General features: G+C 35.7%; 1 protein-coding gene across 1 annotated transcript; it reads right to left on the bottom strand.

Moving 5' to 3' along the window:
- Positions 1-14,132: 14,132 nt before the first annotated feature.
- Positions 14,133-15,922, bottom strand: LOC148864107 (E3 ubiquitin-protein ligase). The gene has a single exon (XM_088980043.1). It carries the CDS (start codon positions 15,723-15,725, stop codon positions 14,430-14,432), a length of 1,296 nt encoding a protein of 431 aa, XP_088836169.1. The 5' UTR covers positions 15,726-15,922; the 3' UTR covers positions 14,133-14,429.
- Positions 15,923-16,269: the final 347 nt, after the last annotated feature.

Raw genomic sequence — 16,269 nt, 5'->3', positions numbered from 1 at the left:
GATCCAATTTGGTTCGTTGATATTCGAAATTGAATTGCATATTATCCATCGGTTTTGTGTCAGATTCAAATCAAATTTGAATTGCAATCAGATATTGAAGAGTATAAATAAAATAAACTAAAAATGATCAAGATATTATATAGTATTGATAAAATGAACTAAAATGACTGATATATTATATGTTATAAGCAAAACTAATTGAAAATTACTTGTATGAAACTTGAACATAAATAAAATTTAGCAAAAACACAACATTTAAATTAACTTTACTAGTAGATATTTAAAATAAATATTAAGTATATATGAGCACATTATATTTAAACTGAATTGAATTATATTAGATCGAATAGGGGTGGATCCATATTCGGTCCAATCATGAATTCAAATTTGAATTCAGACGATCAGATATCACTTACAGCTCTATAAAAAAACAAAGCCAGGGGTAGAGGTGTTAATGGACTGGTTTTGGATCGGACCCTGTCCAAACCAAAATCAATTTGAATGGATTGGACAGACCAATAAGATATATTCAATTAGACCAGTTTGGACTTAATTGTTCAAAGTATTTATTGGATTGGATTGGACCCCATCCATTCATAATGAATTTATATTGGATTGGGTTGGATTGAGTCAATATCTGATCTTTTGATAAAAGATAGGAATATAGGTGTCGATGGACTAGGTTTGAGTTAAAATTAATATAAATTAAAGCAACTTTAAACATATTGGATGTTCCAGACATTGAACTGAGCCAGATCAAAATAATCTAAAATATTCATTGGATTGAATTGGACCTAGTCCATTTGTAATGGACTTGCATTGCATTGGATCTAATTGGGTCAAATCCAATCCAATTGACATCCCTATACAGGGCATGTAGATTGAGAGTCAAATTATAAGCCTGTTAATTTAGGGGGTTGTTCACTAATAGGTGTAGTAGAATTTTGTTTGTCCAAACAAAATTAACTGTCACATCAACAAGAATATGTGATTTTAGTGATTGGGCAGTTATTTACTTATTTATAAATAAAACAAAAATTTTGAATTCTAGATATGGGTAGCATCATGGAAATTTGGATAATTTTAAAATCTCAAGAACCCAAACTGCTCAATTAGGATTTATTCAATCAATTCCATCTTAGATAAACAAAATACAAGGGGGCACTGCCATTCAATGATATAAGCAACTTTTAACTTTCTAGTAAGCTTACTAAAAGCAGGTAAGCTATGCCAAATATGGTAAAAAGAACTTCAAGAATTATGCAATTTATCTTCAGAGAATTATAATATTAGTCTTCACACTATCTAATAATCCCCAGTGGTACAAGGTGTTCAATTTTAATGTCTAAAGCAACATAGGCCATTAGTTTTTCATCTATTTAATATATGATAAGCATATTAATAATAAAAGTTTTGGCTTCAAATATCGAGTATTAAATGAAAAATGAATTGCAGAACTTCATATTTCATTGGTTGAAATTTTTGGCCTCATTTTTTTTTTAATTCTTGAAACAAAAATACTTATAAGCATTTTCGCTATTTAGGGTCCATTTATTTCAGGCTGCCTTTGGTAAATTTGTTGCACCTAAAATGAAAGAAACAAAAGTTTTCCTTAAAAATGTGTGAAAAAATTCAATAATCTGCATGAAACATTTTAGGGTCTATTTGGTTCATAGGAATAGGGATATGGAATTGGAATCAGAGTGGTCTATTCAGATTCCAACCATTTGATTGGGCAGAATTGGAATCCCATTCCCATTTCTAGTAGAATGACATTCCCCCATTTCATGGAATGGCCATTCTCACCCCCACCCTTGGGAGTGAAAATCTATTTTAACTGATTTCAATTCTCATATGAACCAAACAGCTAGAGGAATAGACCATTTCAATTGCAATTCTTACAAATTTCATTCCGATTCTGACTACAAACCATATGGGCCCTTAATTGAATGTCTGACCCTATATACATCATCATCTAGGTCTTATTCCAAATATATGGGGTTAGGTACATAAATCCCGTTTGACCATTCGATTTTATTCATTATCATATCCATCATTAAATTATAGGTGCTTAAATCATTTATAGTACTTCCACTAGGTCTTTTTTGATCTGCCCCTTTTATCAAACCCTACTTGGAAGTGGTTGCCCTCGATCTAGGGTAAATCAATGAGGGGTTTAAAGAATTGTATAAAAGAAATGATTTTCTATCCTCTACAGCCTTGGCATTTGGCAATAGCAAAGCAATTTAGCTTATTATTCTCCTCTTGCAAAACTAATTTTCTCTCAAAGCCAGCAAATTATATGTATATAAGAAACCGCGTGAAGTACAAAGTGAGGATTCTGTGGAAGCAGGAGAGCCATCATCTCTTGGCCCTTCTAATCAATTGGTCAACATCTCATCTCAAGGCTCTGCATTTCCTTTCCTTGATTGGTGGTGCATTTAAATAAGACTCCCCCCCCCCCCCCCTCTATTCCAGTTTGCTCTTCTTTTTGTTGTTTCTGAGGTCTCCTGCGCTAATCGCGGACAATTATAAAGCTGTGGAGAGAGAGAGAGAGAGAGGCTGGGCGTATGGTGTGATTGATTTGCACCGTCTACCGACAGTCTTTTGGGCAAGTTTGACTCCTGTGCTCGCTCGGTCTGTCACCGTTGCACGCCTACGAGGTACCCTGTGATTGGCCGAGCTCTAATTGAGCCTTCCGCCAATTGAAGCCACACGGGTTCACACTTCACAGTTGCCGTCACTGTCCATGAAGAACAACTAGCAGTGAGCCAGCGAGACCCATGGCCAAATTGCCAATGCAAAAGGCTAACAAAAGCTCTTTTTTTGTCTCTGAAAAAGTAATAGTACATTCATTGAAGGGGTGTGGGGGGTGCAATTCGAGTACCTAATTTGATGATTTTCTTCCACTGCTTTGGACCGGAGCTCTTTCAAAATTTTACAAATGCTCAACCTGATTTCCCACCCCAGTTGCACCCCTAAAGAGAAACCTGAAAGAAAGTGAATGGAACAGCTAGAATTTCTGTGCAATTGGAATGTTGTTCATGATAGCGCGAGGTGTGTGTGAGAGAGAGAGAGAGAAATGTGGTCGACATGAAGATGAGCTAGCATCAGTCATGGGCCATAGCCATGGTCTCAGGCTCTCAGCAAATTCTTGGAACTGCCAATAAAATGGGAGGACAGTATATCAAAACCATTTAGACTCAGTAATATTTATTTTGGGTTAAGTACACTGTAAACCCAATGCAGATTTCTAAATGACAGTCCTCCATAGTTTATCAGTAGCCCCCCTCCCTATAAATCGCATTTAACATCAATTCACGATCAGGATTCATCCCCTTATACAGTGGAGCTAAAAAATTTTGACGGGGTTGGGAAAATCACTGAGCCAGATAAAAATTTTCAGTTTTACATTTGTTTGTTTATAATTATGATTTGCATTCCTTCTTGATGCAAAACTTTATACTGTTTTGTTGTCTTATTATCTCATTTGCAAACTTTGGCAGCATAAATTTTGCACCAAAGGACTAATGCAAAATGTGTGCTATCTTCCTCCTACCTCAATTTTCTTGTAGATAAAGTGGGGACCACATCATTTTCCTCCCTCACTCCCAAACAAATAAATTGTTTTGTAGGTTATAAGCCAATAGATTCCTGTCTTTTGACTAGGATCAGAGTGCTTTGGAGCTATCTGGAGTTCTGGACCTTCTAAGCTACAACCACAATTACTTAAGTAGTCTACCAATTGAATCATAAAAATTAAAAATTAAGGGCCCAAATGGGCTCTAAACCAAGAGAAATCTAATGACCCACTAGTAGTAGTATATATGTATGCTGACCCCTATAAGAGTGGTTATCAGGGTGTACAATATCCACATCAATTGTGGGTCACCACACAATGATGAAGGGGGCTAGGTAGATAAAAGTTTCTCACATCACCAATATGACAAAACTGGGTGGTCTACAGGAAGCATCGCCCTAATTAGAAACTTAATGATGGAGACAATTCTTAATTATAGGTTATAGCTGCACATGATAATGTACTTTTGTGACAACTCATACGACACCCACTAATTACCCACCCCACTCAAAGACAGAGACCACCAGCCTTTTTCTCCCTTCAATTTCTTCTCCATATCATCATCTTCTCTAATTGGTGTTTAGGTGAACTAATTAATACAAGAAGAGAGTTTGTCTGGACTGCTTTGTATATATAAACTTAGAGCAAGCTTTTTGAATCATGAAGAACCGGCAAGAATGGTGGGATTGGACAATGTTGGGGGCCAATTACTGAATGATGCTGAAAGGATTGATACTCTTTAATCTTTTTTTTCTTCCTTTTGGGTTTTTATCTTTACTCGATTAACAATTTTTTTTGGTCTCATGGAATTTATGCAAGGGAAATTAGATTTTGATTAGTTATGTTAGGTCATATTCTTGGTTATCAAGACATTTAGAAGCAAGGAGTTTGTGCCATTTTCTTATGCTCATAACAATTTAGAGAATTCTTAATGCATTTCTGGATAAATGTTAAAAGAATCTAAAGATTTTTTTTGTCTCTTCCGTTAGGCAAAGGAGTCCGATGAGAATTAAACCAAGGTTCAAAATATCGCAATGTATGGTGCATATTAGACCTGGTAAAAAGTTGATCCAATCCAAAAAAACAGGGTTAGGGCCTCATATTTAGATACCTGAATGTGAGAATGACCTGATCCGACCTAACCCAGAAAAAACTAGATTGGGTTGGGTCATGGATCAATCCGTTGACCCGATTGTCAAGTCTAATTGGGATTATTTATGCATTATTAGAAGTTTCCACTCTTTAATTTTTTTTTCTATTTACTCTTTACTCTTTATTGTTTATTCTTTAAATTGTTAAATGTTCAAGTTTTTTTATTTTATATTTGAAATTTTAAGGTTAATTCCTTTAATTTTGACATTTTTCATGTAGTTTTTCTTTATTTTGTTTTAATTTCAATTATTTTTGGGGATAACCTGAATTGACCCATGGGTCAACCCTAACCCGAATATTTAAGGTTAGGGTCTAGCATTTGATAACCCAACTCAAAATTCAACCCGACCCGAAATCAACCTGAAGTGTCTTGACCCAACCCGAACCCAATCCATCCAACCCAATTGCCAGGTCTAGTGCATATCGTGTATCAGCTTTTGAATCTATTTTGGGGGTGCAAGTTGGGCTGCCTGAATTGAAGAACTTCAACTATGTTGGGCTCTGGTTTAGGGTTCAGCCCCAGTTTGGAGGAGCTAGATGGGGGGGGGGGGTTTCAAAACTACCATTCTTCACACATGTTTTCTTTGGTATGAAATGAGTCCCATAGAATGGATCCAGGAAGGGTTTATTTGGCAATGAATGAGCCTTTAGCAGTTTATGAGTCTAACTCACCAGGCTGCTAAGAAAATTGTAGGTTTGATGGCAAAGACCACTAAAAAGCTGAAGCTCCATGCAGGAATTACATACTCCTAGAATTAATTTAGGGATGTTCTCTAATGTGAATTGTTTTTCTTGGCGCGAGTTTCATTATAAAATCAATATCATCTCATCGGAAAGCACATTGTTTCTTAAAAAAAAAGGAAGAATATGGCTTCACAACTCACCACTTTGGGATGTAGCAAGTGGAACTATAAATTATTGTAGCTATATTATTAAATAGGGTAAATCTCTTAAACTATTCCTATTGTTCATGAAATTAATAAATTATACCCTTACTGTTAGATATTATCTTGTGATACCCTTAAGTTTTCTGGTAATTGCACATTCCTCATTAAAACAGAGGAGCATTAAGAATTTGAGATCCTATCTCAGACCTATTGGATCATAACCAAATCAATTCCTCTGTTCAAGCAAACAGACAGTAGGAATAGTTTGGGGTAAAGTTTGGATCATAAGATTGAGTGTTGGAGTAAAGTTTTGGGTTAAAAAATTGAATAAGAAATCGACTTGGATTTTTAGAAATCCATTGAATATCAAATCCTATGATATAAAGAATATCCTAAATTTGTTTTGAAATTGAATTTGAGTATTACCTGTTCAAAATCAATGCTCGTTTCAATTTGCAGCCTAATCCAAATCAGACCTTAAAAATAATCTAATTCCAAAATCTAAGACCGAGGAAATGTAGAAGCAAGGTTTAAAGTATCTCGTGATTGAAATTTTCAATATTGAGCCTTTCAAATGTATAGATTCTTAGGCTTCTTTGGTTTATAAGAATAGAGGTTTGAAATCAGAATTGGAATGGGTTATTCCGATTTCAACTATTTGGTTAGACGGAATTGGAATTCCAATCCCATTTCTGCTGGAATAGAAATGAAATCCCATTATGCACAAAGTTGAATGCAAGATTTACACATAAGTACGTAGGCCAAAATGGTTCCCTTAAAAAGGAAACATCGAAATGATGTTTTCTCTACCAACTGGTTGGTGGCCCAGTTGGTATTTGGTACCTGATGCAGAGGCCCGGGACATAGTCCCGTACGTCCCCACCAGGGTTGTGATAAATACCCCTTTGTTAGAGTCCTGTCATTAGCCTTCCTCATCTAGCTATTTAAATTTTTTGAAATCTCAAACTATGCTTTCATATTTATTTGAACAATTTATTTAAACAATGCTTTCATATTTATTTAAATTTCTGAATTAGTTTGGATGGAACCGGTTTGAACCAATTATAATCGGGACACTATATCAAGATCTAAAATTGATTCATTGGGTCTAATTCTTGGAACCAGAACTGGCCCAATCAACTTGGGTTTGTCAGGTCGGACCTGACCCATTGATAGTCCTACCTACAGAGCATGAAATGTGAGACACTTTGACAATTTTGCTCATAATGGTTGCACGCGACAAAAAAAATTAAGGCTCAGTTTGGAAGGAATATAAATACAAATATGTACATGTAGAGTACAACAATTAAAAATGTTTGACTTATTAACATATAAATAAATTAATATTTTCTATTGTTTTTATTAAGATTATAGTATCAAAATTAAAATTTTAAGTTATTATTGGAATAAATTATTATTGAATAAATAATATAGTTATAGTTATTTTATTTAACAAAAATAGTCTAACTTATTATTATATCTTTTGAATGGCATTTTTCTATCTTGCCCTTGCGAAGCAGGGGCTTTCCCGCTAGTTTGTCTTTATTTTGGTGCAAGTCATAAAAATTAAATTTAACGTACAATGTTGACTTATAGCTTTATCATTTATTTGCATATATGCATAGCACACCCTTTAGGCTCAGTTTGGAAGGAGTACAAATGCAAATTTGTAGAGTGCACAAAACCTTATATTTTGTATGCATTTGCACTGTATATATTTGTATTTGTACTCCTTCCAAACTGAGCCTTAATCGCTAATAATAATATAACAAGATAGATGTTAGAGTTGGTCAAGTAAGGATAGATTAGTCTTTTCATCATGTTTAAGTTATCTACTGATGTGGCAATTCTGGTATTAATTTTGTAGTTCTCTTGTCTCATACTTAAGTGGGGGCAGTTTTGTTCTTGTACACTAACTACAATATAATACACATTATGATCGACTAGTAGGATTTTAGACTCTCTAGTTCGACTGCTGCTTCTTCTTCCTCTTCTTTTTCTTCTTCAAAGAAAGCGGTGCTTCAAACAATGCCCTCTTGTTTGGTATCGTTTTTGCAGAAAAAACGTTGCTTCAAACTCCATCTTGGAAATCGGGAAAGTGTAATCTAGAGCAATGCCAAATTCAGTGTTTTCTGAGTAAATGACGTGTTCCTGCCACCGATGTAATGATGTGGCATTATCTTGGATGTTAGATAATATAGATCAATATTGAAAACATTGTTACCAACAATAGTACCAAATAAAAACAGTGTTGTTTTCTGAAAAAATACATATGTGAGAGCAACGGTTCCAAACAAAAAATAAGAGAACAGTGCTTACAACTCCACATGTCTAGTACTGTTTTTATGAAAAAATGGTGTGATGTTCCCAACTTTGTTTGAAGAAGAAAAATAGTATAGGGCTACTATTTTGACCAACTTTGTTTGAAACCCATAATTTATATTGTAAATTTAGGTTAATTTTTTAGTTGATTGTTTCATATATAAACTTGTTTATTTTAAGAGATTAAATCTAATTTTATTTGTGAACAACATATTTTATACACCAATTTGATTTTTTTCTGAGAGCAGAGGTCTTACTTATGCACAATAAAACTGCTATAATATATAACAAACAATTTTTTTTTTTTTTTTTCTGGGAGAGATGGTCACTTGTCTTATAAAGAAGTTTTCTAATCTTATAGGAATTTGACTATGATACCCAAAAATAAATAAATAAATCTTATAACCAATTAAGTGGTGTCATAGAAGTAATAACTAATCAGGTGGTATTCATCAAACCAAAAAAGAAAGGTAACTTAGATTAGCTTCAAAACTAAAGAATTTGAGTTGCAATTAGGAGCAACATGATAAAGAAAAGAATAACCCAGCGTAGTTTTTTTTTTTTTTATTTCTTTTATAGGAATCAAGTTGACTAATCAAATCCACGGTGATTGCTTCATTCATCTGAGATTTGAATCGACCCTCACTAAAATGAAATCCATTGTTGAAGGGGTTCCCATCACAAATATCTCTTCCATTAACCAAGAACAAATCATGTTTTATCATAACTTGTAAATTTTAGCGCTAAATGTTTCTTAAACTCAAAAAAAAAAAAAAAACGCCATTAATTCCGTGGATAACGAAGAATTCAAAATTGTAACTGTTTGAGGCCATTTGTTTGGAACCAATGCCCTTTTTGAGAAATGTTTTTTTGAGAAAATAATGCTGTATTGGTATGCTATTTTTTTTCTTTTGTTTGGGACAATTGATGGGTGATGCCATAGAAGCGTTTTCCAATGCCACGTCAGCATATTGTAAGTAAGAACAGTAAAAAAATGAAGAAATACAAAAACAGTACATTTTTTCATACTATACATTTTCCGATTTCCAATGTATGGTGTGAGAATTTTTTTTTTTTTTTTTTTTTTTTAATGTAAACCCAAATACCAGGCATAGTCTGAAAAATGGATTTCAGACATGATGCTGATGAAGCACTATTTTTCATGCATTCTAGATGATAGTATAACTCTAACAGATTTTTTTATCCCTTGAAATCTTTTTTATTTCTGCCAAGTGAAGGGTGACTTAGATGGTACATCAGCTGGTTTGTTCCAGTAGATTCAATTCTCACAACCACTGACTTTGGGTAGAGCTGTAAAACGGGTCAGCGCGGTCTGTGTGCTGTCGTGCAAAGTGCAGGTTGTGCTGTGTTGATTCGTGGGTCATCCTAGGCCATGTCTCCCTCCTTTGGGATATTTTGGGGGGTTGACCTGTGTCATGCCATGGGTCAGGTGACATGACCTGATTTATACCTCTAACTTTTTGGAGGATTGTGGTGTGGAACTATTCAAAACTGCCCCTACGGGGGATTTGGGCGTATCACCGTTTTTTTTTTTTTTTTCACATGCCAACATAGCTGAATAGAATGCCACTGGAGGGGAGGTTTATATTCGCTTACATAATTCGATAGGGGAAATATCAAAAGTGAGGGGATGTTTCAATGTTTACAAGAAATCTTAGGACAGGTTTAAGTCTTTTACTCGATATCAATATTGTTAGGGTAAAATAAAAAACCTCCCCTTAAGTTTCTTACAATTATAAAAACCTCTCCTGTTTAACTTTAATAAAAACCACTCTTCTATTTGAAAAAAAAAATCAACAAAAACCTCTCTTTCATCAATGAGCAGGACGAAAAACGTTAAACCTATGAGCTTCTGTAGTTTCTCACAATCACCGGAGAGGAACGATTTCGGTCCTCTCTGATGGAGAAAATTGACGAACCCAGGAAGAACGATTTCGGTCCCACCGGAGAGGAACGACGAACCTAAGAAAAAAGAAGGGTTTCGGTCCTATTGGTGAGAAGCGAACAGAGGAACGACGAACCTTTGAGCTTCTGTAGTTTCTCACAATCACCTCTCCTCGACAGGGAAAAGCTCTTCTGTAGTTTCTCTACAACAAGATTGAGCTTTACAATGCTCTTTCTCTTCTTCCCACTGCTTCCATTCTCAGCTTTCAATTGATCTATAGTGGCTAGACTCTCTACAGTGATATTAAACTAACGACCCAGCTGAGGTGGACGTCTGTTAGAATTTAAAAGCGGGCAAGGACATGAAGTAAAAAAAATCGAAAAATCTGAAAATGGAGATAAAAAGTGAGCAACGACGTATTCTGTTCGACCCAGAGCATGTGCTGGAATAACCCCCCACCTTCGATACGTCCTTTTCTCCCAGCAGCGTCGGTCTCCACATTATTAACATTGATTTAAGAGATCAATGTTGATAGCTTTCGTATATATGACTTTTTCACTTTCGTATATTAACATTGATTTAAGGATCAATAATCATGTTAGGGAGCTTCTCCAAAGGGCGCGGATGTAGTTGGCACGTTAGGTAATTATGAGTGAGTCTGAACACCTACTAGCTGTTTAATAATTATTTCTGCCCGTTTCTTTTTCCGAATTCGGCTTTCAATCATAAAGAGGGTTTATCTTTCATTGAATTCATCTTTTTCATTCGCTTTTTGCCGGAACTATAATACTTTGTCTTTCTCAATAAACAAAAACGACGAGACAAATATACCATACGCATTAAAATTCTTCTATACTAACTATATCATAAAATAAAAAAAAATTATGCAAAAACTAATAATTTACTTAAAAGCTTTTTATTTTTGGTGAATGTTCTAATTTTAGAAAATTAATATAGGATTGTTCATAAGAAGGCACAACCCGACCAAACTGACCAATCCAGACCAACCCAACCCGAGTCAGTCGGGTTATCTTCAGCACCGGTCGGTTTCAGGTTGTAAAACATCATAAACCGATGGTTTGGGTTGGTTTTGGTTTTCTTGTGTGAAAACCAAAACTGACCCGAACCGAACCAACTTAGCTAAAAAAGCATGTTATTGTATACTTTGTTTAATTGTTCATAATCCTTTGTGAAGTGCATACAAGTTGATATAATGTTTCAAATTCATGATTTCAGTTTTCGTGGTGAAACTAATATCTAATCCCAAATGCTTATCAATTTGTCTTCTTTTTGCCGTCTTCACTTCTAGCAAGAATAAATTCTCAAACTGACAACCCAAACTTGCACCACACAGGCACATGGGGGGCATGGTTGAACTTAGAGCTGAAACCGACCCAACCCGACTCAAACCGACCAGGTCAGTTTTGCTTAACACTGGGTCGGTTTCGATTTCAAGTTAAGGTAACCCGACTAAGTCAAGTCGGTTGGAAAAACCTCAGTAAAGCGACCCAACCCGACCCGTGAACAACCCTAAATTAATATATAATAAAAGCATTACATGTTATAATTTTAGAGAATATTTTTTATACCTAGACTGAATTCTCTAATTTGCCAACGTAGAGGTGTAAATCGGGCCAAGTTTGGACTGGCTTGGCACGACACGACACAATGGCATGTGGGTCGTGCCAAGCCCAACACAATGGTCCATACTGTGCTAGGTTGGGGTTTTAGGTCTACGGGCTGGGCTGACATGGCATGACCGAGCAGGCCGTGCCTTCTGCAGCCCGCGTGCTAGCATGGCCCAACCCGCCACCCTACCCAGCACGACCCATATATATATATATTATTTATATATATAAAATATAATATATTATATAAATTACAATTATATAATAATATATTAATAAAATATATAATTAATTTCAATTTTATTATACTAATTTATTTAATTATTATATATAAATAATTGTATACATCAAAATTCATATAAAATTAAAATTTTAAGTTTTTTTTTTTTTAATTTTAAATTGAAAACCGTAAGTGGGAGATAAATTGAAACCGTAAAGCATATATACCAATGATAGACCGTAGTCACCTGAATTTGGATGAATGGATTTCTTGAGATGAAATCGTAAGTGAGGGCTTCAAGAACTGCTGCCCCAACCAACCAGTTGCAACGGTTGAAGATACAGAGGTGGGAGAACCCTAAACGGTAGAAAGTTGGAGAGAAAGGCACTGGGACAGGTTTTCCTTTTTGTTGGAGAGAAAGGCGCTGAAACATGTTTTCCTTTTTTGTTTTTAATTATTTTGATACAAATAATAAAATAATAGTTATTCCTAAACGACACAAAAATGTTAAGATGAAAGGAGCATTAACTGGGATAGGTGTTGCTCAGCTATTAGGTGCTCACTCATAGTGCTAACCTAACGTGCATACTACATCCGGACCTTTTGATCGACAGTCAAAGAAATCGACCAATAGGATGAAGCACCGGTTGTTGTCTGGTGAAGAATAGTCGCTAAAAAATTCCGGTGAAGAATATACCAAACACTACAACCGCTGCAAATTAAACGAAAGGGATAAAGATACAAATGCCATCCGGTGAAAAAAAAAATGAGCTCCAATGAAGAAATTGGCCAACAAGATGAAGCATGGTCGTCATCCGGTGAAGAATCATCACTGGAAGATGTACGAAATATTCCGAGTATTGCGGCTGTTGCAACTGTTAGGGTTTAGGGTTCGAGTGTTTTCTCAATAGTATAGGGAGTAATGAATTGCTCGAGTAAGAGCAAAAATGGTATTTCACAAATAACTCAAAAGATATCTAAGGATAAAAATGTAATTCTATATGTTTTCCGTCTTGAACGGGAGGTTTTTATATTTTACCCATATACTTGCCTTTTTTTATTTTGATGCAAGTAATAAAAGTTAATTAAATTTAAGATCAAATATCAACTTATATCTTTACCGTGACTTTACACGGTGATAAGTAATAATAATATGATAGGATAGATTTTAATTGCATATGCCCATTCAGTGTACCTTGTAAATAGCCAATGACCAAGTGACGGAGATGTTCATTTAATTTGAATTACAGGCTTTCCAATTTCCATCGTAAGGTAATAATCAACGTACACAAAGTACAGGGCCACTATTTTGAACTATTGTAAATTTAGGTTAAATTTTTAGTTGATTTTTTGATATATAGATTTTTATTTATTTTAATTAAGAGATTAAATGACATTTTTATTTGATTTAAAAGATTAAATCCAATTTTATTTCTGAATACTTTATACACCATTTTGATTTTTTTTTGGTCTTACTCTTACCTATGTACAATAAAACTGTTATAAGAATAAACAATTTTTTCTAGGTGAGAATAATCACTTGTCTCATAATGAAGCTCTAGTCTGATAAGAATTTGACTGTGATACGAAAAAGAAAAAGGAAAAAAAAATATATAACCAATGGTAGTGATAATATCAATAATGTGGTATTCATCAAAATTCACATGGGTTTTGATTGGTCAAGCTCATCAAACCGGAAAAGGAAGATAACTTGTAAATTATTCTAAAAGATAAGTATATATCAAACTAAAGAGTTTGAATTGCAAGTGGATTGCTGTTGCATGGTAAATGAAAATTATTTTTGGTTTATTTACCGTGACTTGGTTACAGTACAAATTTATTTATATTGATGCAAAATTATGGTAGTGCAAATATTTTGGGTACAAATTCGGATTAATTTTTGTTTCAAATTTTACCTTATTTTGTTTGATTGCATTATAAATGAAGTTAAATAAGACCTAAAAACATTATAAACTAAAACCCAAAACAAAATTAAACCAAAATTTTCATTCTTGTCATTTGCTCTCTCATACATTTGTACTAATCCAAATAAAATTGCAGTGCAACAAAGCCAATAGAGTTTTGCCTGAAAAGAATCACATTAAGAAAATATCTCTAGGTTTCCTCTCCTATGGTGTTCAAAATATCTAGAATCGTTAATGCAATTCTAATCACACATTCAAAAGAAATCGACATGGACGGCATGAAAAAGCTTTTTCTCCCGTAGCTAAAGTAGGATGGGATGCTTAATTAGTATGGTCTTATACATATCAGACATTTAATTAGTCTATGTATCTCGATTAATTTGGCATATTTAACAATCACTGGTCAATTGATTATTCAGTAATTTACAATCCTTTATCATACCAGCATCCTTCATATACATCAATTAATTCAACAACCCATCATATTGTGAGGTGTTCTTGAACTTCTAGTCTTCAGTCCAAACCTACATGCATATCTTATTGACTAATTACCTCAGAATTAATTTAGATTTGGAAGACCAATTACAATTTAGCTCCATACAACAGGAGATCAAATTGGAGCTGTTTTTATGTAAACATATTAATTTATTTAAACTAAACAGGAAAAAAGCTACAGAGAAATGGTCTATGATAGTTTGATTCACTCATCAAACTACTAAACCATGCACCAACTTTTGTTTCTTCTTTTCACTTTCAAAGAGTTGGATCACCATATATTGTAAAAGGCTAAAAGCATTTAACTAAGTAAATTACCTGACAAGCCCCAGGTTGAGTATACCCCAAGATGTCTGAGGCCATGAACTCTCCTTGGCTTTCATCAACAGAACTCTGGCCCAAGCAATCCAGCCCTCCCAAGACATTCTCTTATCCCAAGGGCTCCCCCATTCCAGCATCAGCCTCAGCCCCTTCTCAGCCTCTGTTTCAGCCTCATGAAACCTCCCTTTTGCCAAGTAAACCTGACCCAGCACCAGATGGGGCTCTCCAATAAATGGGTTCTTCTCAACACACCTCAGTAACAACTCCTCCACCCTCTCCAGTCCTACCTTGGACCCTTCACAAACAGCTTCCCAATACAAATCTCTTGCAACTATCTGCTCCTCTGCATCCAACACCTTGGTGCAGTTCTCAAAAACAGGAGGGATCACAAGCTCAATCTCTTCGTCCCGATCATCTCCCTTTGACAAATTGCCACCAACCCCAACCCTTTTCCTCTCTTCCATGAAAATCTCTTCTTCTCTCACAATCAGAGAATATAGAGCACCCATCCTCGACAGTGAGTTCATCCAAAGGCCTGGCTTTCCATCACCTGGCCAAAGACCCAACGCATAATTGTTGCCTGAGAACTCCAGCCGACCATCTGAATTATCAAACAAGGTGTCCTGAAAGCCGAAAAGCTGGTCACTGAAATCTGCAATCGTCATTAGGAGGAAGGTAGCTACAACCCGCCTCGAGACGAGGACATCTTCGCCGGTCTTTATGTGCTTGACTACTATCCCTTCTGCAGGGACAAGGGATTGTAGTTTCTTCCTCCAACATTCATCTCGATTGAAGACACCCTTCTCCTTTGCGTTTCTCAGCGAATTCTCGGAGTGCTTAAGGTGTTCGACGAGTTCCTGATCGGTGTAATGGAAGAGGAGGTCGTCGTGGATGAGCGGTTGCCGGGGAACGATGCAGAAGAGGTGAATGAGGCGCTCAGCGGCTTCACCGACGAGATCACAGACGGTGTCCCGGCCGGTAGAAGGGTCGAAGATGGCGAGGTTGACGTAAGAGTTGGAGTAGGCGGAGTGAAAGAGGCCACAAAGGGCAACACAGTCAGGCGCATTCCACAGCTTAAGAATCTTGTACATGTCGACGAGGTGCTCGAGGAAGCTGCCGTGCTTGTGCCAGCACTCACCGGCACCGACGGAGCGGAGGACGGCAACAAGAGCCGGGAGTTTTGGATCAACAGACTCGAGCTCCCCTCGGAGGAAAGGACGGGCGGATCCCAAGAGGGTCTGGAGATGCTGCTGAGAAGGCGGAAAGGAAACAACAGAAGACGACGGCATATTTGCAGACCGGATGATTTTCACGAATCACGAGAGTAGAATGAGAGAGAAATTAGAGTTGGAGAAACTAAAAGAAGGGTCATTTATTAAAACACCCTTCCTACTTCTACGAATTTCCTAAAACCTATTCTATATTTTTTATTTTACTAATACACCCATATAGTTTGCAACTAATTTACTTAATCGACCTTCTTTATATTTTGTTTAAAGATGTTAATATGATGGCATATAATTATAATATTATAGTGAAAAATGATGTCATAAGTTTATTTTTTTTTATCCCAAAAGTATCCTTAAACTTCATATCAAGTTTTTAACAATAAATAAGGTTTGATTTTCAAATCTATCAAAAAAATGTTTGGATCTAGTAAAACGAAGAAGAAAGAACGATGGCGTCGTGGGTTCTTCGTTAGCAATGGTTTTGTCTTCCTTCTGTGCATAATATGTGGACTCGGCCGGCCCAGAGTTGAGTCGAGATGAAATTTTTAAGTGCTGGACATACCAGTACAACAACAAATCATCATGTGTCCAATTAAAGAAGTGA

The sequence above is a fragment of the Nelumbo lutea genome, chromosome 3, assembly GCF_056320005.1.
Source record: "Nelumbo lutea isolate HS-2025 chromosome 3, American lotus-T2T, whole genome shotgun sequence".
Taxonomy (NCBI): domain Eukaryota; kingdom Viridiplantae; phylum Streptophyta; class Magnoliopsida; order Proteales; family Nelumbonaceae; genus Nelumbo; species Nelumbo lutea.
The sequence above is the reverse complement of the archived record's forward strand: the minus strand, read 5'-3'. Positions and strand labels throughout refer to the sequence as shown.